The sequence below is a fragment of the Porites lutea genome, chromosome 11, assembly GCF_958299795.1.
Source record: "Porites lutea chromosome 11, jaPorLute2.1, whole genome shotgun sequence".
Lineage (NCBI taxonomy): Eukaryota > Metazoa > Cnidaria > Anthozoa > Scleractinia > Poritidae > Porites > Porites lutea.
In genome coordinates, this window is record NC_133211.1 from 16,995,009 (window position 1) to 17,016,127 (window position 21,119).

The window sequence follows — 21,119 nt, forward strand, 5'->3', positions numbered from 1 at the left end:
CGGGCCTGACTCTGTGAGAGAAACATCAGATAAACTAAATAATAGCTCTAAGAATAATTCCTGTATAGAAGTAACCTGCGATTACTCCGAATTTAGCTTGGGTCGAGGTTGCAAAATGGTGTTTAAAATAAAATCGTACAAGAAACAAGGTAACTATGGGAGTAGAGTCAAAATGAACAAAACGTTAAAATAGACGTAAGTAGTATAGTAGGAATGTTTTCTCCCGTTTTTGCGATGAAAGAAAATAACAACTTATAACACACAATTGTCCCTATATATCCTTTCTGTTATCTTGGTAGCCAACCATCTTGCTTTGGCTAAGGAAGTTAGTCAAACAATCGAAATAAACCGTTTCCTCTTGGATCCAAACATACCAACTAAAATAAAACCCGTTAAATCGGTTATACAGTAGCCGCGATAAAACAGAAATACATGTAGAACGTGGACAACCGAACACCTAAAAGTAGTTAAGTACCAGCGCAATTTTTGTTACATACCCGTTTTCCTCCTCAAGGCATTTAGTAGATCCATGCTTGAAGAAATCCAAAGCGTAAGCATTCAGGTGCTGTACACGCCCGAACGAGTCACGTTTCCTCAGGGGGAGAACAGGAACCACGTTCATGTCTGTGTAGACATCTTGGCGAACAATCTGCACGGTCAACGTTTTTTATGTATATGTTGTGGTTCAATTTTATCCTTGGTTTAAATTTTTTTTCCTTTGCTTTGGGGTATGGTAATGTGTGGTAATGAGTTTAAAACAAAGGGAAATAAACTTGAAACCAAGGATAAAACTGAACCACATACATCAGTATTATAAAACAGTGCAGGGTGGTTTTCTTTTAAGTGGAATCGTGATTGTCGCAATATTTGCGCAATATTTGCACAATATTTGTTGAGGGTAATTAAAACCATAAAATGCCCTTAGCAGATATGAATAGATTCTATGTTTTATCATGCACGTAAAAGAAAAACTAGATGCTCTGCGCTTATATGGGTATAACAGAGGTGTGCGAGTCGGTGGAAGAGTACCAACAGTTCGTGAACTAACGCAATGACTTGAGTTGTAAACGAAATAAAAAATGAAACGTAGTAGGTGAGTTTTTACCTTGAGAAAATGATTGATGGATTCGATATCGTCTACTTCATCTTCTAGTTCACATTTCTCATTGTCTTCTTTTTCTTCGACCTTTTCACTGGGACCCTTTGCTGCGGAGGTCTTGACGACCTTTGCATTCCCTTTTTCCATTTCATTTTCTTCTTCAAGCTCATTTTCAGCTTCCTTGTCTTGAATTGCGGAGTGTAATTTCAAGTCTGAATTTCCTGATAATGCAGCAAATGAGGAGCAGGCAGAGTACTTAATGGCAGAGAGTCTCAACGATTTGATGATGTCATACTCCTCAATTGACTTCACGCTCTTTTGATCACGAAACTCTGCAACGAGAAATCGGATTCATATTGTTTCAATTTCATTAAGAAGGAATGGCACAGAAACAGTCTGGTCTTTTAGTAGCCTGAGAAAACAGCCGATATTTAGCGACACCAGAACTGGTTTCCCCGCGAAATGAAGTCTGAGAAAGGAGGGCAGAAATTCCATACTAATTACCCGTCTCTACCCAGATCTGGGTAGTGCTTCCGATTTTTTGTGCCGCGTGGGAAATTTGCTTCAACCAATCAGAAGCACTACCCAAACCTAGGTGGTGACGCGTCGTCAATATGGAATTTCTGATCTCATTTCTCAGACGTCATTTCGCGGGGAAACAAGTGGTGGCGTCGTGAAATGTAAACAAATAAATAAATAAACAAAACTCTAATGGCTTACACAATTACTGGTGAGCCCAGTAGTTTACATTGTGGGCCCAAGAATGTCGGCTGTTTTCTCAGGCTGGTCGTTTAGTCCAGTTTGTGCAATTTTTCTGTCTCAAGCAATTCCAAAAGAATTTGCTTTGCAAAAACGATAGCAAATTTAAATGCTAATGCTGAAACAAAACAAAATAAAAAGCCAGTGACCAAAATCTAATTTTGTGTTAAAATGTATAGTGGAATAGCAAATGTTGAATTCTAAGCCAGAGAAAAGTTAAAACAGATTTTAAAAATGCTAATGGTTTGATCGAAAGTTAAAATCCTAATATCTAATTTTGTGGTTGAAAACTTATAACGTTTGACATGGCAACGGAAGCATTGCATTAATGACTTCTGTGGTTAAGAATACAAGATGTATTGCAAAATATTGCTGTTTCTTCCTATTTAATGGCTAAAAGATTAACATTTTCGTACGTTGCATGATTATTATTTAGTACAGTAGAAAACAATAATAATGTTTATTATCATTTTCCGTATTTACTTATAGGTAAATTTAGATGCCGCGACTTTATAGCGAGATACTAGACAATAAAATACGTCTTTTCAAGTTAAGATTCCCCAGCCTAAATCTACCCAAGTATATTGTGCCGGTAACACACTAAAAAAGCCCCATTTACAACTTTTAACGATAATAGTGAACTATACTGAGTGGTTTTAATTGACATTCATATGTTATCTGCCTTGAACAAATGGTCAACGTTGGACTTTCAAGAGCGGGTCTAACCACTAAAGGTCCTAGAGTGCTCATGGTTGTCATTAAATAGTTCTTCCAAATCTGTACTTATTCTTTTTTTCTGAGGCCCGCACCAATTGGCAGGCTGGCTGGCTGCGGATCTTCAGGTATTCATTGCACACTTCATTTTTTTAAATTTCCGTTTGTAGTTGTAGTTGTTCTAGATGAATGAACGTCTCCAAACAACCAATTCAGAGCATCGCCAACTCGTATTTTTTACGCAAGTGTAAAAGTAAAAATCCATGGAAGTAAGAGCCCAACATAGATTAACATAGTGACGTGGTGTGGCCATTTGTTGCCTCCTCTTACCTATTCCTGACAAGGGAAGTTTGTTTTCCTCTCCTCGTTGCCTTTCTTGTTCTGTAGCCACAGTAGTCAAATACTGACTGAAAACTTTTGTAACTTGAGCGTTGTAACTTTGAAGGGCTTTAGCAAACTCTTTCGGAAGATCTTCCAATATAACCTGCGTTAGGCAATAGACTTTTAGCATATACCCTTTTGGGTATCTGAAATTCACTTTCTAACATTGCTACATCAGCTCGAGGTGACGCTAAAATTCAAGAGGTTCTTCTAATACCAAGAGATCATAATCGGACCTATTATTATCTCTTGCTAATACTTAACATTACATCTTACTGTTGTTTAGCAGATCAAACTCACACGCTAAATGAAAAATCTTTCAGTGAGTTCATTGGCGTGCATCGTTTGGCGTGCATCATTTCATTGGCGTGCATCGTGCATCGTTTTCATATTGGCGTGCATCGTTTCGACATCTGTCCGTAAGGACTGAGTAGGGCTAATTTAGTGTCGTGTCGCATATGGCTTGAAAAAATTACTTTCAGTCATCGGATAGAGGTATAGTTAGGGTATTTAAGGCCCCTTCTGAGCGGAATCTCATTAATAATGAGGCAGAATCACCTAACATCGAGAAATAGAACACGGTCAACACTGGAAATTTTTTTTAAAAAATCTGTTGCGTTAAGTGTTAATAAAACTAATTTATCTTTGCACTCATTAATATGCGTTGTTTGCGCGCCCATAATAAATTTATCAGTTTGTGAATACCGGTGATTAATGAACGTAGCAAGAAGTAAAATTTGGAATAGTAACGCCGTTCAAAGATCTTCAGTGATATTCTATTTGGCACGCATCATCGACGTTAACTCATTTAATCTTCCTTAAATTAATGAAACTCCTTTCTCAAAAAGGGGCCTTAACAACCCTTCAATACTACTTCAAATCTCGATCGTCGACGTCCTTTCATTTTTTGGTGCACAGTTAATTTCATGATTATCAGTTACTATTTAGGAGCTACTCGGTAACACGTGCCATTGATACGCTTTACATGACATGTAGTTCATAACACCATAAGATATCATTAGAAGAATTGACGCAGGAAATACTTGCTAAAAATGAGAAACTTCCAAAGATGGTAAAATCATTTTAGTAACTGAAATAGTTACAAAGACAGCCATATTGGGTGGTGCTGCTATCGAGGCCAACGATGCCCATATAAAAAGGAATTCATACCTTTGAAGTTGACCAAGAGGGATGCCTTCGCTTAAAAGAAGCATGGAGGAACGATCGGGCAAACAAGTGGTTAAGAACCAGTACCAGTGTCCTCAAAACGTCTTCCGAAAATTTCCCTGTAAATATGAATTAGAGAGAAAATCATATCTGAAACTGTCCCTTTACCATACAGTTCCATTATTTGATCGACCACGATTACACTGTGATTTTGCTATATTTTCCTGTAATACTCATGGGCATTTGTATCAAACGTCGAACTTTTCTTGCGCCGAATCTAATGAATAAATTACTATAATTTATTTTCACTGGTAAGCATTGTAGACCCGGCATTGTACATCGTGAAAATGAATTGAATCCAAGTGACAAAGTTCGACGTTTGAATCAGTCGTTTCAATTGTTTTGGTCGACCGAAATAGTTATTAAGTTCGGTACATGAAACGTTCGACGTTTCAACTTGGCCTACGCGATTTTTATGCCGATTGGTTTTCAGAACGCACTTGACATAGAGATGAGGTTTGATAGCTTACTTGCATGAAAAGTAGAAAAGAAAAGTATATATGAGCGACATAGAAAATAAATAATCCTGACAAAAATAATCAAGAAATCTACAGCCAGAGTTCAGAAAAAGAACATTCGGAAATTAAATGAGTTAATGTTTTCCTGGTACAGTCAACTTTCTTTAAGACTGACACCGTTGGGACCAGTACTTAATGTCCGATCTACAGAGGGACCAGCTCTGAGTGTCTTTTTGGAGAAATGGAGTTGAATTTATTTGCAGTCTTTCTAAACACGGCTTTCTCGAGTATTTGTACTCTCAATGAACTTAATTGCCGTTGTAAACAGACAGTAAGCGCATCACGCACGTTGTAATAGGACGGTTGTCTCAGATGGGGTCTTTTTTCACGACTAGCAAATAAACACTCAGGTGATCTTGTGTTTTAAATATTCAAAACTTTAATTTTTATCTCAGATTTTGATTAATTGGTAACAGAACTTTGTGACGTTGAATTTTGGGTGACATTTTCTTTTACAAAATATGTTGAGATTGAAGATACTAGATCAAGTATGGGAACAATAATCTGTGGTTTACCTCATGGCTCTACATTGGGGCCCCTGTTATATTTCTACGTTAATTGATAATAAAGATCTCCCAAATCATTCCTATAAACTTTCCTTTAGAACATATGCTGATGACAGTAAATGTTTTTTTTCTAGTAACAGTCTTAATGAACTGCAATCCAATTGCCGAAGTATTGTTCTACTAACAAGCTACCTATCAATTTTAAGAAAAGAAACTATATGTTAGTTTCGTGAACGAAGAAGACTGTCCATACTAAATAAACACTAATACTGTACGCAAATCTTTTGTTTAACTCTGGGTATTTAATCGACCACCCGGACTGAGACAGCAACAGGACGGTAAAAACTGAGCTTTAGCAATGATTTCAGAACCGATTTCAGGATCTCTTTGAAACAAAACTAATGTAACTAATATAATAACTATTTTTATAGATCATAGATGTACATTTTTTACAGTATATAAGTCAGCTGTGGCAGTACGGAATCAGTATTTGGCACCCTTACCATTTTCTCCTGGTTGACAAATGTCATGAAATAGTCCTTCTTGGAGAAAGCTGACTAAGACAAAATTGGAAGGCTCATGGAAGTGAAGGTGAGTCGCGAGTCCTGCCATCTCCTGTGGTGCTCCAGTTTCCTTATTAATAAGGCCCTGATACGAAACACAAAAAAATTCTCCAACAAAAGTAAAAAAACTTTCTTGGTTTACATATCTTACGTTTTTCTCCCGGCAATTTTACGCATTATATAGCCTAACTGATGAATTCCTCTTTTGTTTCTACTGTTAACATAAAAAGGTTGATAAAATCTTAGTACCCACCAATCTGGCAAGAAGTTCGACGCTGAAGAGAAAATGTTTCTTGATCTGATTCTCCATCTCGGGATGCTTTTTGCAGATGAATGGGTGGGATAACAGTGCTAGTGCCTACAGACAAATACCGCTCACGTTCAGTCAGTTCTCTGTAAAGTGTCTTCTTCGGATACAATTAAAGGCAAAGGGCCCGGAAAAGGCATGCAAGATATGACAGCAGTTAAAAACCGTCAGTTAATGCAATATAGCAACTATATTTTTCCAGGCCAGCAGAAAACGGTTTTACAACAAGAGGTAAAAACTGTTTAACAAAGAAAGGCAACACAATCAATTAATATGGGGTCTTCCTGATAGACGTATAAAGCAAACAAATCAATTATTATAATTATAAGATTATTATCTCATCTTTCAGTAGAGAATCAGAAACTGAAATTTAATTTAAAAGTGAATAAATAAAGCCAATTGTTAAAGTACTGAAGTTATGAATATATGAAAATCATATATGTGAACTGCGGGGTGAAGAAGAGATGATCATCGCAGTTATAGACGCAACTTTTGCAGCTGCGAAAAGAAAGCCTGAAAAAAGAAATTGTACGGGATTCAAACCCTTGACCTCTGCGATACCGGTGCAGCGCTCTACCAACTGAGCCAACAAGCCAGCTGGGACCAGGTCGTTGTTAAAGTACTCCAGTATCTTTGGGTAAATACAATTCACTTCCATCTGGGCCTCTCATCACAAACTGTTAATTATACTTTTAAAGTACTTGCAAAATCGACTGGCGACTCTCATGTTGCAAGTTAAATTTGTTTAAATAGGTGATCTTATCGTCTTCTGACCTTAGTGAGGGCATCTTGTTTGTCGGCTCCTGTTGATGTCATCAAAAGCAGGCGCAAAACGAGCGAAACGTTTATAGGGAAATTTCCAACAAGCTTCGGTATATTGGCTGTCATGAGGCGTTGAACCTTCCGGTAAGGAATTCCAAAAAATATCACATTGCCTACGGGGTCAAACCCTCTGCGCCCGGCTCTGCCAGACATCTGTAAGGGAAAGGAACTATTTGAATATCGTAGTAAAAAGGTGCACTATTTATTATACCATGAGTTACAATCCTCCTAATGGAAATTGGAGGGAAAACAGAAACGAGTATAATGGCATTTTTAAATAAAGCATATAATGTTGTGCTAAGAACTCTTGCTTGCCCTGGGTCACAGGGATCACACAATGTTGAAGCTAAAGCTGGTCAGTTCTGTAGGATGAAGCATCACCGAGCATTCGGATACTTACCCAAACATTATTACGTCAATTTATAAAGCTGGGTAGATAGCAACCGAAAAGGCTGCCAGAGGCACGCGCTGCAGTTCGGTAGTAAGGGGAGTTTAATGAGTGATGACAGCCGATGCTGTCACTGCTATTACCTTTTCTTTTCGTCTCCTAAAGCGTTTTACCGGCACAAAGAGGCCTCTACGAAGGAGAGAGCTGCCTGGAATTAACTGCTATGGTAGCGAGTCTAAACAGCTGTTCTTGCAAGGTTGATGTGGCTGTAAAGTACCGACCACACCGCTTGGTAGGCCGTTGCCCCACATCCACTGTCTTTTGGTACAAGGGAGGGTCTTTAGAGAGGGACAAGGCAAGATCTCTTGTTTAAGGAAGCCGGACGTTGACGGCGAAGATCAGGAATCAAACTAAAGACCCTCATTTGTGCGCTAACCACTAACCACTAATAGCTTTGTACATTCCTGGTAAGGCTACCAAAGTCCTAGTTCATCTTTTGTCAAGTAAGGTAAAATATGCTAAACATTTATTATTGCCTACTTACTTGTCTGTACATCAAAGAGTTTAGGAAAGGAGAATCTCCAGCAAACACAACAGTCTTGCAAGGCATATGGATCCCAAGGGCGAGGGTACCTGTTGCCGAGACGACCTAATGATTCAGAATAGTCAAACACATTTCTTGACCATAAAAGGACCTTAACACATTATATTTCTATCTCCTAAAGAATTCTAAAATTCAGAAGCTAAATATACGCCGAATATCTAGTAGCAGAAAAAAAAAAAGCGCTGCGACTAGGTTAGGATTATCTGCATTATTATGAAGAACTTATGTATTAAAGAAACAAAACGTAAAGTGGAGTACTCCAAAACCATATTCCACTTTTTTTTTTCATTAGAATTTCGTTTGGTTTCCTTTCAATTCTTGCCCACAAATTTACCAACAAGTGAGCTTGAGTTAAAAAACGACACTTAAAGTGTTCAATGATATCACAGCTCGACAGAAACCTCAGCCAAAAGTGACCGTTCTTTAAGTGAGTTATTTCAAATTTCCAGGAATGCAAAAGGCTATATATTGATCGAACGATGAAGACTCTACAAAAATAAGCTTCCAGTTTCGGTATTAACAAGAGTGTATACGTCAATAAGTTACATAGAAACCGCAGTCACGTGGAAAGTAGAATTTAAGTCATCCCCATAAACATTTTTGCTGTTGTTGTTTTTTTTTAATTTTACCTGAAGATATTTCTCTCTAAAAAGCATCTCCACGACCGTGCGCATTCTGTTGTTCATTCCGGCATGATGAAAGCTTATTCCTCGCCTCAACGCGCTCTTGAATAGACTTCCACTGGGAATTCTACGAATGCGATCCATGATCTTATTCAAACCCTACAAAATAAAAATTTGGAAGAAAAACAAATAAACAAACAATAAAAGAGAAACAAAAAGCGAACACGTAAGTTGTACTTTGCTCGAACAGAACTCAAGCGGCTTATACAAGAAAGGAATTGTGATTCGACCATCGATATGAACTTTTTCGATCCTTCGACTCTTTCTTCTCGGACACTGCCTTTGCTGCCCCTTCCTTCTAATGATGAACTGGTGTGTAAATGTACTTAGACGCGTGCAAGGATCGACTGCTTCTGGAAACTGAGTCAGACGAGGATTCAATTTTAATAAATAAAAATTTTGCGAATCGACAAATATTTGGTTGCATGGACAAAAAAAATTTTACGGAAAGATTTATAGAAGCTAAAAGACCTAAAAAGGTTAGGGTCGGTTTCAACATATTTTCAACACTTTACCCACTTAAAACTGTCTTAAACTAAGAGGCATGATCTAATTCTCGTTTATATAGAACTACGAGCAGGTAATCAATGGAGAACGAATTAAAGTAAAACTGCAATATATTTCATATCGAATTCGATACCTGGTTGCCAATTCCATGAGTAAACGACAATGAACATTCTGGTAGAGGTTCCTCCAAATTTGGCAAACTCTGATCATCTTGTACTTCTTCTAAATTATCCCGTCGGCTGTTGGATCTGTTCACAAGGTAAATAGGGTCTCAGTAAGGTCTAGTAAAATCTGGGATTAGTAAGTGCGTCCGAATGTTTACCTTTGGAATTGCGGTTGCCGACTATGTCATCAAAGTGGAGAAGTTTGTGCGATTCAGTGAACTATGGGGACGAGTTTTAAGAGAGACGAGTTTATTGGACATTTTTGCTCTCTTTGTAGTTTTTTTTCCCATTTTTTCTGTATGAATCTAGATTCTGTCGTTTTCCATTGAATTTGCCTCGACTTTGCCCTGACCTCGGGCACAGTTTCTCCCGAAACGGACCTCCCAGCCGGTGAACAACATATATATCTTATCCAGTCCCTTCAGGACTTTTCAGGGATAATTCTCAACACTGGTTGGAGGATTTTCGCCAGTCAGACTGCTTATGGTTCAGTTTACAAGTAATGAAGGAATGAATAATAATGCCCTCGAAGTGAGAGTAAATTTGAGATAGACCACCACACCGGGGACTACGCTCCCTACTTGAACAGTGTGCGGGTTCTTTGACTTCTTTAACATCCCACAGAATTTATTATCTGTCCCGAGCTTGTGAGCTTGAAAGTCTTGGCTTTTACGGATGTTATTACAAAGGCAGCACTTTCTTCTCAGTTATTACCGGCGTTCATCCAATTAAGCTGACCAGGCGGCGCTCGGTCTACGACGTATTTTTGTTTCCGGTGTTTGACCTAACTCATAAATCGAATCCTTCTGCTAAATGTTTGTCAGTGGTTTGTACCCAGGATTCTCGCCGGTTGAGTTTAGGTTGAGTTCTCCTAACGTTGAACGCCATTACCTCTTCTCCTTTTCCTTCTCGGTTGCATCTCTAGCTCTTTTAGCTTTCTTTTCTGCCTTTAAACGTTTCCTCTCATCGGATCTTCTTGTGCGTTCCCTAATAGCATCTTCTCTGTCTTCAAATTGTATAGTAAGTCTAAATGCCAGTGATTCACACAGTTTTCGGTCAAAGCTAATTAAAATACAAAACAAAATAACGAATTTATAAGCATTGCTTATACTGACGTTAAATTCGAAATAGGATACTTATATAAGCATTGTACAAAAAAGTATTAAAGGAGACCGGATGTTTCATTAAAATGTCATTTAAAGTTACTTGCTATCACACAAAGCAGCTCCTCGACAACTATTCGTGGGTTTGTTTCTCGTGCAAATTAACAGTAGCTTGGTTCGGGTAGGCACGCGCTAGTATTAAGAAAAACTACTTTTATTTGGGCGGCTCCCAAATCAGCCTTTGAAAGGTTCCGGAGTCGCCATATCTCCTAAAATAAATCGCTTCAAAGTTTTAATTGGGTTTTCGACCAGCCTAGGCGCGTTTTATATGAACCTGTCGCTGTTGACGCGAACGTGACAGAGTGCAAGTTGTCGGTTTTCAGAATATTTCAAAACATGTTAAAAGATGATGAAACAGGGGCACCCAACGACAATTTCTGGAAAATATCTGTTCGGAAGACGATTTAAGATCTAGACTTTTCGGAACATTTGTTGTTAAATTTCTTACTTGCCTGCCTCTCCTAGGATTTTCGAAACCCCCCAAAATGGTATAATTGCCCATTTTTAACGGATTTTTACCCTGAAAAAGGTCACCTAGAATTATTGGGAGCCTTTTTTCTGGCTGAAATTTTCGAAAAGGTAAGTTTTGATCCCTATAATTTTCGGATCACTAGACTTTCAGCTAGGAAATCCGAACAGATGAAAAATTTTTAGGGGATAAAAATATGCCTATATCTACCGTTTAAAGACTAAATACGTTGAACAATGCTATGTTAAAGTGGTTTTGAACTATATTCTCGTTGGGTGCCCCTGATGAAATAGTAAATATGGTGCGCAAGAAAGCTCATAAACGGCTAAACAAGGGTACACTCCACTTACAGAATATTACGTACACAGCGAAAAGAAAGCTATAAACACTGGAAGGGAAGGGATAAACATGAGCAAGATAGCGGAGCGCAATTGATTTTGTTGCCTTTTTCTTTTCGGACGTTTCTAAAATTGCGACCAAAATAATTTGATTAAAAAAACACTTTTTAAAAACATGTCTTGTACAAAGAATTTCCTCCACCCCTTCATAACGGGTTGTTATCTAAGAACTGATAGACAATACAACTCTGAAAGTATATTTTAATAGGAACCCATATTAATTCTCCGAAAAGATGTACTTCGAGCCACATGAAGTGGAATTGAATTGTGCGGGCACAACTCTTTAGCAACAAAAAAGTTCGAAAAATGCTTTTGGAAACGAAATCCTGTCTAGTGAGCTGTCTAGTGAGTCCGTTTATCGAAAAAAGACTGGCGCCGCATCGAAGTAACTAGAGAAGTACTCATGACAATTAGTCTTACCTGAACACCAGGGCTGGTAGCTTATCTTGAGCTTTGAGTTGTTCAACCAGCTTCAAATAATTGCAGCGGATGGCCAGTTTACCGGCCGAACCTATCCCAAGTTCTAACCATTCTTCATCAGTTGATTCAATTTTCTTCACGCAGACAGAATTCAGTGACTTAATCACGGACTGTGCCTGAGATCAAAATGAAAAAAACGAACATTAAAGCATCAACAGTTTATCCCAATAAAACCGCTAGATTCAAACTGTAAAGCAAGACGAAAGTCTTTACATTTTGGGGACCAACACACGCTTTGCTGCGCACCCAAACTCTTGGGTTCTTAAGTAGTCCACACAATGGTGCGTGGAGATTTCCGATTAGCTGTGAAGGCCATACAAGTCAATGTGCATAAATCGACACGATCTAGGAGCTAGAAGAGAGGCGTTTTTTAAAGAATATTAATATAATTTTCACGTGAGGAAACGACAACAATGCCAAGTCAACGCGAAGTCGACTCAACAATTGACGCGTATTGACGAGGGATGGCCAAGGTTTAAACTTATGGTGTTTCGCTACAGTTTTTCAGAGGCCATACCGATATTTTTCAATCACCTGAAAAGTGGTTTTTTCCTTGTGCTGTCGCTATAAAATTTTCACCAGTAATTGGCTATGGATTGAGATTTGTGAAAATGTAGTTTTAAGTAAAATCGATATTACTATGACAACAATGAAAAAAAAAACTTCGAAATTGATAAAAGCCGAATTTTGTGTGGTCAAGACCAGCTACTGAAAATCCAACACTACGAACTTAAAGTTTGGTGTTTAGCAAACAATCTTCGTAAGAAGTAAAAAATTCTGTATGTTTGAATTCGACTAAAACGAAGATATATTTCAAACCTTAAATTTTCAATAGCCGTGATAGAGTATTTCATAAAAACGTTATAAATGACTCAAATTATTCTTAATTGGATAGGTTTGTCTTGAAATTTCAAGGTGTTGCAGTGAATCAATCTCAGTGAAAGTTTCAGACATTATTATATACATTATAAAGATTTGTGAGGAGGATTCGATTCGAGTTCGAGTCGTTTCAGAGATATACAAAAAAGCGCTAAACGTTCAAATTTTGAATGAAGTTGCACTTACACTGGTTGTGAGAAAACGGGCTATTTTTTAAGATCGCAAGAACGAAAATACACCAAAATTTCCTAGCATCGAAATATGATATTAAGCAGCATTCTGACGCTACTTAAAATAATTTGAGTCATTTATAACGTTTTCGCTAAATGATCTATCAAGGCTATTGAAAATTTAAGGTTTGAAATATATTTTCGTTTTAGTCGCATTCAAACACACGGAATTTTTTACTTGTTACGGAGGTTATTTGCTTAACACCAAACTTTAAGTTCCTAGTTTTGGATTTTCAGTAGCTGGTCTAGATCGGGCAAAATTAGGCGTTTATCAATTCCAAAGTTTTTTGTTTATTGTAGTCATAGTAATATCGATTTTACTAAAACCTACATTTTGACAAATTTTAATCTATAGTCAATCATTGGTGAAAATTTTATAGCGATCAGACAAGAATAAAATCACTTTTAAAGCGATTGAAAAATATCGGTATGGAGAGACAGCTGTGTGACAATTGCTAAATCAACGTCGTCCCCAGGGCTATTCCTAGGTTGTTGCTAAATATATAGATGTGATCACCATTTTCATTGTCTAAGAACTGGTCTGGCAAGAGTCTGAACAAAACTGTGTAACTGTGGCATGACCTGTGGGCTATTAATACCCTGGGTAACTTAGAAGAGGCGCTAATTTCCGGCCTACTTGAAAAGCTTTATTTTGGGTATTGCCTCTCTGATTCAGTCATCAAAGAACTCATATCCAACACAAGAGTTCAGGAAGGCGGTTTCTCTTTTCCTCTTCCCCTATATTTCTCTCTCGGCCTCTCCGCGAAATTAAGATGTTTCTTTCACAGCAATCCAACGAAACTGCCACCTATACAGGCTAGCGGCGATCAAGTAAAGGACCAACCCCTTTTTCAACCCCAATATAGGTTCACATCAGGAGACTATAAAGGGGACAGAGAGGGCATCCCCCATATACACCCTATTCCATAGGTAATTCGTCTCGAGTTATTTTTAACACCACAGATCTCAAGGGGGATTAGACAACAGCCAATCACATTGCGCGAATGTTCCGCGTGGATGGCCTACGCTGAGAGCCACGCGTCCTTCACGAAATGACGCAGAACAAAATGGGGGAAGACGCGGAGAGCGATTTTGCTACTCCTTTTCTCGACGAAAACGACTACATGGACATTTCTGCGAAAGCTGTGTCAGCGAAGCCGAAATTAAAAAAGAATCGCCCTTCCTCTCTTGTATAGAGCTAACAGTAGAGCAGGGAAATCCTTAACACACTTAATATTCTCTCAGGATCATTTATAATTTACAGTTTGAAGAGAGCAATTTCTGGTTTGATGTTTATTTTTTTCAGTCTTTATAGAGATTATTCCTACCCACTTACTTTGTCAATTGTAGGCGAACCCTCCTAAAGCTGAATTTCAAGGGACCATATTCAAGCTCAGAAAGAGAAATAAAATTTCGTCGTTGCTTATTTACGTCCTCCATAAAACGCAAAATTAAGCATTTTCACGTCGTAGTCGTGCAAAAACGGGAAAGAAATGAACAAAAAAGTGTGTTGCACGTGCGAAGTTGTTGTTTTGCTAATTAAACCTATTGTTTTTTTGACGTTCTAGTTGTCGTCCGCGTCGTTGGATCTTAAACTCCCTAAATTGTACAAACGACCGGTTTCAATAGACCGGCGAAATTTCTCATTTTATTAAAGCACTGAGGTTACGATAACTTCGAGTTAAACTGATTTCACGGGTTGTCAAAGATTCCAGCGATTCCTTTTTCCTAGGTGAGCGCCGACTCATTTCGCTTCAATATTCAGGAATGCTCTCGATCTTTTAACGCTTTCATTGCCTCTCGCCCGACATGTTTTGCACGGCGTTTGGTCATGCGAAACCTCCACGAAACATCCACGCCTCGCGCGAGGTAACTTTATCCCGATTCTAAAAATAACTCGAGACCAATTACCTATGGAATAGGGTGTATATGGGGGATGCCCTCTCTGTCCCCTTTATAGTCTCTTGGTTCACATCTGATAAAAGGTCGGTGAACGAGACTGAAATTAAATGATCATAGTGCCTACAGACTCTAAAGAGTTATAACAGTTAACTACTTTATTTTACCTTTTCAAACTGTTCTTGGTGGTTCGTCCAGGATTCTAACTCCTTTTTCAGTTCCTCCTCGTACGCTCTTGCATGCTTCTTGTGAATGAACCTATTCTCGCGGAAATACCGTTCAGGAGCAAGTCTCTACAAAACGACAGTTATCATTAAACAAAAAGTTAAATCCCATAGAAAGAATCCAAGTTATTCTTATAACGTGGATTAAATAGGTAAAGTTAACATTAGAACAGTTTCCTAAACGCACCAGTTCACCCTCTTTACATCGTGATCGTGTGTTTCTTTTTTAAACAAAAACGGTAGGCTAAAGGAAACTTGAAATGCTTAAATGGTGTTTCAAGAAACTTGGAGCGTGGCCTCTGTAGGCCGAACAGACATCACCAAATCTTTTTGCCGCGCTAGGGAGTCCTAGCCGAACGGAACATAACGTTTTTACAAATTGTTTGAAGGAATTTCATTACAAAAGTATTTTTTCAACTATGATGATTTATTTGCTAACCTTCAAGGATTCCTTATCAGTCCAGTGGTAGAACATGACGTCATAGAGTTCCAGGGTTTCTTTAGGGGTGAGAGACAAATCACTTGGAAAACCATTCTCCTTAAGCTAAATGGAAGAAAAAGGCATTAGGCTATTCAGACTGGTATAAAACAGGAGACTTATTTGGATACATGGACCTAAAAATGGTCTATACAGGGTGTTTCAAAATTTCGTTCCGATTTTTCTTCACTTAAATTTCACTGATTATTAAAGATAACTTTTGTAAACCTAAGCATGTTATTCATTATTCATTTAACGTTGACTAACTGAAATATTAGCTACCAGAATGTCTTTCTTTATGATTTCTGGCATTTTCTAAGCGGTGAGGTATAGAATGTACGAGCTCCCATAGCGTGTCTAAATTCACAATTTCCCAGGTGAAGCATGGTCGCTGTCTTAGCTAGTCCAGTGTTTTGGGGGCTGGATCTTTGTATTTTGTCTCATCAACGATAATCCAGGTGGTTACTAGAGGGTTCGCATCACGTGAGTTTGCCGGCCGGTCGTCCTTTGGTATAAAGTTTGCAAATTCTTCTGATGCCATGCCTGCATGAAGTGTGCACCGCCTTTTTTCTTTTCAAAGCTTTCTAACCTTTGTTGGTCACAAATCTCCATACCGTTGTGTTCGAAACTTTGATATTGTTAAGTTGAAGTTTTCTTTTTACCTTGCAGTCTTGTTGAATTATTACGCAAATACTTACAGCTTTTTCGAACACAGTTTGTAAAAAAAATCGACCATCTACTTCTTGGTTTGTCTTGTAAGGTCAGTTTACTTTTGACCACTTGTTCTCTCATCGTTCAGACTTCTTCAACAACTTTTTTACAATTTCTTTGACTAAATGGACAGAGTACCGTAAAAATAGATGCCTGAGCTCTAGCACAAACAGTGTACGCCTTCATTTTCGTGAACTCAAGCATGTTAAGGCATGGCCTGAGGCTAATTTGCCTAAAATCTTATAATGATCATAACTTTGTGAGAATTTATCAGAGCCTTCCAAAATTTTGCAACCTTGGTAAAATCGGTAACCTTTATTTTTCTGTAACGTACGAAATCAAATATCTGTGTCACGTGACCTTTTATGGTCGAGTCCAGGAAAGAAAAGAAAACTAAAAATGGGGTGGCGAGATACCCCACAGTATATATTAAATACAGTATTTATGTTATTGTAACATCATTTCTCGCTTGAATCTGGCCGGAATGGTTGACTCACGGTTTTATTTGATTAGTAATTAAGCAAAATAGGCCACGTGACACTTTTCACCTGTTAATATCTTTTTAAGAAATTAAAAATTATCTCCGTTCCGGCCAGGGAAAAAAACTTCGTACAGTAAAACAAACATTCACACATGGTTCAAACTTAGTTGTAATCAACCATTCCTACCCCATTTTGAATTTCTTTTTGAATGTTATTATGACGTCACTTTTCACGTGACTACATCACTTTAACCCCAATTAATTCAACGCCTCGAAAGAAAGTTTCTCGAAAGTTTTTTGCAACTTTTAGAACTAAAATGCATGACCGTGGAAGAAAAACCGCTTTATCTTCGCGGGGGGTCGAGACCAAAAATTGAGCCATGCCTTAACATGCTTGAGAAAGAGTAGGGAAACAAACGAAAACCCCCCAAAACCGAAAATAGATACCTACAAAATGGGCAGGAAAAATATGGAGGGAAAAAATTCGCGTACGTGCACATTTGGGGAAAAAATGAAAAAATATCATAATTTCTTCAAATTTTAGTTAGAAATTTATTTGAAGGGTTATTTAAATAAATTTCCTACCTCAATCAGTTTACATTTGCCTAAAGAAGCATTAACAAACAAACAAACTTTTGAAACACCCTGTATATTTAAAAATCGGAGTAGGCTCCTAATACGGACGCAACGTTGTTGGATGTTACATGTCGCGTCCCTTTTCCACATCCTGTTACATGTTGTTGTATGCTGTTGGGATTTGTTGCGCAAAGTTTGAAACCGGTCAAACGTTTAACTACGTGCAGCCGATCGTAACAACTCCAAATATTGTTGGGCCAACAATGTTGGGAGTTGTTGCGTTCGTTTGCACGTAGCTTTATTAATATATGATCTAGTGAAAACGAGGTTGTTGGTGTTGGCAAGCAGATCGAGGCGAACACTGCTTACGCCTTCTACAATCTGATTTTCACTAGATCGTAAGCGACGGAGTTCTAAAAGAAAATGGAGACGTTCTAATTCTTCCGACTACGATTCCTTCGACCCTGTGACTCCGGCGCGCCTGCCCTTTGTCAAGTCAGAACGAATGCAATTGGCTCTGACAAAGAGCTAGTGGTATAAACGTCAGCTTTCAATGCTTACGGCCGGTGGTACATTGACTTAATCACCAAAACCGACTTTTTCTGTTTAGTTTGACATTTTTTCTTGGTTGTACCATTGTTATCTACAGTCAAACCCTGCTTCACGGACACCCGCTTAATATGGACTCCTCGTTATTACGGACAGTTTGCTTTGTCCCTGGGATAAGAAATACCTTGCATTTTGTCTATATTCAACCCGCTTAATCAGACACCCCGTCAATATGGACACTTTCTATGTCCCCCTTAGTGTCTGTATTAACGGAATTTGACTGCACTGGGTTCGGGACTGGGTTTTGTTCTTTACCTGAAACTAAACGAAGTTAAAGTGAAAGCAAGAATCGGCATGATTTCCAACCTGTTTGGCTCCAAGCTGAGCACATGGATGAAGGCTTACAAACTCTTCTGTCTTCGCAACATCATAACCATCATCGTACATGAACGTCTTTTTAGAAAATCCTCCGTTTTTGGGACTTGGAAGATAGATGCTCTTTTCAAGATCTGAGTATCGTTCCTTACAAGTTACTTTCGTTCAAAAGCAAAAGAAGATTAGACATGAATGAATGAATGGATGTAGACGAAACAAAAGCCTATTTTATTACGTTTAATTTTTTACTGAACACCTCGCCCCATTTAAATCATGTGCAGATATGGTTGCAAGAGAGAACAATTCAGTTCAATTGTATTTTCGATGTTTAATGTACACACGCTTTGAATAATAAAATTCATATCGATGAGCTAGGGTGTAATCCGCAACATTGAAATGGGAGCCGGGCTTCAAAGGTATATCAGGGGCACCCAGCGAGAATATAGTTCAAAACCACTTAAACATAGCATTGTTAAACGTATTTTAGTATTTAAGCGGTAGATTTATCTGTTCCGATTTCCTAGCTGAAAGTCTAGTGATCCGAAAATTATAGGGATCAAAACTTAATTACCTTTTCGAAAATTTCAGCCAGAAAAAGGCTCCCGAAAATTCTAGGTGACCTTTTTAGGGTAAAAATCCGTTAAAAATGGGCAATTATACCAGTTTTTAGATGTTCGAAAATCCTAGGAGAGGCAGGCAAGCAAGAAATTTTACAACAAATGTTCCGAAAATTCTAGATCTCAAATCGTCTTCCGAACAGATATTTTCCGAAAATTGACGTTGGGTGCCCCTGGTATATGCCCCAAGGTATACGCAACAGGCCTAAATCATGAACTCCACGGAAAATGGAAGGCATTACGTTCCCTAAGCGTTCCTTATCATGCGCTTATAATCTTATAAAACATGCTTGATCTAGGCTAATTTTTTTTGCTTATCAACAGAAACAAAAGTATGGTAATTAGTAAAGCAAGTAATACCTAGCCTGATTCTGTATGATTTCCTTAGCTTTCCACCGTCTTGTTTATCCTGTTTTTCACGGAAGTCTTGTGCGGCCTGCAACCAGCTGCAATTTTATTTGACAACAATGGTTTCCATCATTTTCCTTTTCTTTCATCAGAATATCTTTTTCATTGTTACAGAAATGAATGAATATGAATGATTGTTATTTCCTTGCAGATACTCAACAAAAAGAAAAAGCTCATTCTCTCTTGAAAAAGCAGATGACATCCATCGAGCAATACTTTATTTTGTTTTGTGTTTTCTTATATTTGTTCCGTATTTTCAGCCAGAATTTCAGCTATTTCGTCTTCGTCCCAGTAGTCGTTGACTTTTCACTTTTTCTTGAGTTATCCACTGATGCAATAAAGAGCTAAGCTGCCGCGCCTCTGTCTTGCGCGACGTCAATGATTGAATATTGCCTGCATTTTCCAAATTTGGTCAGCATCAGCTATTACGAAGAATTAGCCGGTAGATCAAAGACCTCATTCCCAGGGTCCTCTCCTACTCGGCCCCCGTGGCCACGGGGGCTCAATAGGAGAGGACCCTGGGAACGAGGTTGGTGGATCAAAGCCATTTAGAAACGGCGCAATATTTTGAATGAATAACAACAAGAATGAATACATAGCTAGCCAAATAACCACTACGGGATTTTTTTTTGAAAGGACAGATAACGCAAAAAACGTGGAAAAACAAGAATCTTTTAATTTTAACAGTGACGTGAGGGATTCGATGACTACACTGTTTTTGTGATGTCAGTGAACTGATAAACTTGATACAACCAAGAGTGCATTGGGCTCGTGATACAACTGAGCAATGTAAACGTAAACAAGTCGAAAAAGATGAGCTAAAAGCCTACTTCAGTAAATCTTGTGGATTCCCAATGGTCGCTGAAAGCGCCAGGAAAGGACAGCGAATCAAAAGGAGGAGATGTTCCCAGACTTCAGCTCCAATCTCCTGACCAAGGCAGTGAACCTAAATAAGATAAACGAACGTTTTCAATGTTTGCCTGAAATAGTGTCTTTGATTACATATGAGCATAATGTTCTGTACTACAGTATTACATGAAGCATTGGAGAAGGAAAAAGGTAAAAAAAAAATAATAAAATAACACAAAGCTTGAACAAGTGGAACACTTGCTGTTATGAAAACAATATATGTATTACCTCATCAAAGATCACATATTTGATATTTTTTGTCCAGTCCTGTCTGGCAGGCGAGAGGAAGAGAATTTCCAGGCACTGAGGGACTGTGACAAGAATCTGAAAACCAAAGATCAATTTTTTCAATTACAGACTAGTGTATGCCTTTTAGCAAGTTAACTAATTGAGCAATACATCGTGTTCATAAATACTAAAAGGACCAAGTTTTTACCTTTCCTGCAAGTTAACTATGCCCCATCCTTGGAACGCAAAGCTGTTTTCTTTCTTTCTGTTTGGGATTTTTATTTGTTTTCTTTTTTTCACTTCTTCTAGACCTATATTTTCGTTAGCCTAAAAGTTGAATCAACTCTATTTTTGTTGGAGTTAGGGATATTACTTGACAGCCCCAGATGCAAACTACCCAGACCGCCTCAGGTAAAACATACAGTGATGAAGGAAATGGATGGTGACCGGAATGTAAAAGACTTGTAATAAGCATCACAACAATTACCTGAGAGTTCAAAGTATTGTACTGATAATCTCTGGTGAATACCCCGTATACAGCTTTTCCCGCAGGAAGTTTCTTACGATGAAAGCGGGCGTAAATTGTGGCAGCAACTTGATTTACAAGAGCCTGCAAAATACAGTGTAAGGGAGATGTCAGGAGTGCAGTTAAAACGTTTTTACTGAGAGGGATGAAAAGCTAAAAGACCAAACTTTGACTCGACTTCCTCGGTAAACTTTTAAAACTGAAATTGGTTAAAAACGTTAAACTCATGATGATGTTAAACCGACTAGGTCGCAGTATTTTTAATGATTTTGTCTAT

At 38.2% G+C, this 21,119-nt stretch overlaps 1 protein-coding gene across 1 annotated transcript in view; it reads right to left on the reverse strand.

The window, feature by feature from the left end:
• Positions 1-21,119, reverse strand: part of LOC140952899 (probable ATP-dependent RNA helicase DDX60) — a 53,405-nt gene that overhangs the window by 1,488 nt on the left and 30,798 nt on the right. Inside the window, exons 20-39 of the mRNA XM_073402346.1 lie at positions 20,804-20,926; positions 20,317-20,412; positions 20,010-20,125; positions 19,132-19,217; positions 18,146-18,312; positions 15,424-15,528; positions 14,928-15,053; positions 11,693-11,868; positions 10,134-10,304; positions 9,212-9,326; positions 8,518-8,670; positions 7,829-7,933; positions 6,849-7,049; positions 6,021-6,125; positions 5,708-5,852; positions 4,124-4,239; positions 2,903-3,056; positions 1,106-1,431; positions 498-649; positions 1-11 (exon numbers count right to left, since the gene is read on the reverse strand). The exon at positions 1-11 is cut by the window's left edge and continues 52 nt beyond it. Of these exons, the coding sequence (XP_073258447.1) occupies positions 1-11; positions 498-649; positions 1,106-1,431; positions 2,903-3,056; positions 4,124-4,239; positions 5,708-5,852; positions 6,021-6,125; positions 6,849-7,049; positions 7,829-7,933; positions 8,518-8,670; positions 9,212-9,326; positions 10,134-10,304; positions 11,693-11,868; positions 14,928-15,053; positions 15,424-15,528; positions 18,146-18,312; positions 19,132-19,217; positions 20,010-20,125; positions 20,317-20,412; positions 20,804-20,926 (2,749 nt within the window). The remainder of the gene's footprint in view (positions 12-497; positions 650-1,105; positions 1,432-2,902; positions 3,057-4,123; positions 4,240-5,707; positions 5,853-6,020; positions 6,126-6,848; positions 7,050-7,828; positions 7,934-8,517; positions 8,671-9,211; positions 9,327-10,133; positions 10,305-11,692; positions 11,869-14,927; positions 15,054-15,423; positions 15,529-18,145; positions 18,313-19,131; positions 19,218-20,009; positions 20,126-20,316; positions 20,413-20,803; positions 20,927-21,119) is intronic.